This window comes from Rhea americana, unplaced genomic scaffold (genome assembly GCF_003343005.1).
Source record: "Rhea americana isolate MKP2758 unplaced genomic scaffold, rheAme1 scaffold_2, whole genome shotgun sequence".
Classification (NCBI taxonomy): Eukaryota; Metazoa; Chordata; class Aves; order Rheiformes; family Rheidae; genus Rhea; species Rhea americana.
Window position 1 is genome coordinate 8424316 of NW_028186149.1, and position 2012 is coordinate 8426327.

Consider the following 2012-nt stretch of genomic DNA (forward strand, 5'->3'; position numbering starts at 1 on the left):
GAACAAAAAGGCCTGCTGCTTGTGAAGGCCACTAAAACAGCTGAGTCTGATTCAAGAGTAAATTATACGGAGAGAATTAACCAGAGTCCCAGAGCCCATTTATAAACTGGAAAAATTCAAATTCATTCTTAAACCTGCTGAGCCAGATTCCCAGATGCCATAAAACTGTGCTGGCTGATAGTGTGTTGCTGATTTACACCAGCTGAAAACTTGGCYCAGTACCTGCCTATCTCATGGCTTTGCTCTGAACAGGGTTACCTTCCACATGTAGCCTCAACAGCAACACCAAAATCCTCAGTGTAATAGCAGAGTTCCTGATGGCTAAGCCTACATCAGCTAATCCGTTCTTCAGAGCAGAAGACCAAAGTGTGAGTGGGAAACATCTCTCTAGTGATGTTCTATAATCACACTTTCAGTTGATAATATTAGGTTTCAGAAGCAACTACCACCATTCTACATGTCAGCACTGCATCCTGACACCACATTTCCGGATGAAGTAGTGAAGAGGGCAAAYAGCACATACCCACTTGTGGGAAAAACATGCAATTTTACAAAGTAATTTTAATACAGGTGCCCTATTACTCTAATATTAATGTGGACAGCCAATAAGCTAGTTTATTAATTGGCCTAATTATACCATCAACTGTTTTTTTAAATGTTTGTCACCCACTCCTGATCCACACTTTATATTCCTGCTCAAAAGCAATTCTGGGTACAAAATCACAGAATTTGCATTGTGGGCATGAATGCACTGACACTTGYGTTTAATTTGTAAAATTAATAAGCTTATCTGTCAGCTAGGTATTCAGGCATGGTACTTGTCTCATTCTTAAGAAAGCTCACCTGTACAAGTGAAGCCATCTCCAGTATAACCTTCTTTACACAGACAACGATAAGAACCCATTGTATTCTTGCAGTCAGCGTGTGGGCTGCACATGTGTGTTCCATTGGAGCACTCATCCAGGTCTTTAAAACAAAACAAAATAAAACAACAAAAAACACAACATTAGTTTAAAAAACCACCATTAATACAAGCTTTAAATAGTGTATGGCACACAGAAGCTCTACTTTAAATAATTTTCCATAATGAAACCCAAGCGTATGTGGGGTCATCCGCCTCGAAAAGCGGGCACAGCTTGCTTGCAACCCAGCAAAGCCGCCTGACAAGATAACTGTGAGTAAGGAAGCCACAGGGTGCTCACTGGGCTAAATTGCTTTCATGAGGAGTACCAAGAGACCTCTTCCCACCTTCCATGAGCCAGAAGCCCCCATCATGGACACACATCATCTCTTCACATGGTTTAGTCCATTTCCACCATCTCACAAATCAAACAGGAGATAATGCTAATTTCACAGTTAGCATGGTAGAGAATTTGTGCTCCAGCACAAATGTTAAATTGACCTGACAAGTACGATAATCATTTGTCTTCTCAATTTGTAGGTGTAGTATTGCTTTTTCAAAACTGCTAGGACCCAGTTTTGGCTACACTTTAGAAATAGGTGTTACTGTTCATGATCCTCACCTGTGCACTTGATGCCATTTCCAATCCATCCAGGGCTGCAGCTACATTTGAAGCTTCCTGCCGTGTTTGTACATATGGCGTGCCGATCGCAGTTATGGGCTCCAATTTCACACTCATTGATATCTGCAAAAGTATGGACACATTTGAAGAGCTTATAGATCAAACTTTCTCCTATCCAGGTAACTGATACAGGAATTTCTCACCAAACRCACTATGAACATGAAAGCAAGTCTSCATTTATTTACAACACAGCAGCTGCAAATGAAGCAGAAGAGAAACAAAATCKCAATGAAGAAAAGCAAACAAGTATTTGGCATACCAGACATGCCCTGGCCTACTAGCTGTTTTTCTGAAATGTACATAAAGCAATACTTCTGCTGCAGTTCACCCCAAAGCCCTGATAACTTTTATAATGAAAGGAGGAAACTAATCACTTAGGAGTTCTCTCTCTCTTTTTTTTTTTTCTTTTTTCTTTTTTCTTTTTTCTTT

At 40.2% G+C, this 2012-nt stretch overlaps 1 protein-coding gene across 1 annotated transcript in view; it reads right to left on the bottom strand.

The window, feature by feature from the left end:
- Positions 1-2012, bottom strand: part of FBN1 (fibrillin 1) — a 142150-nt gene that overhangs the window by 38830 nt on the left and 101308 nt on the right. The window contains exons 31-32 of the mRNA XM_085303420.1: positions 1524-1646; positions 844-966 (exon numbers count right to left, since the gene is read on the bottom strand). Of these exons, the coding sequence (XP_085159546.1) occupies positions 844-966; positions 1524-1646 (246 nt within the window). The remainder of the gene's footprint in view (positions 1-843; positions 967-1523; positions 1647-2012) is intronic.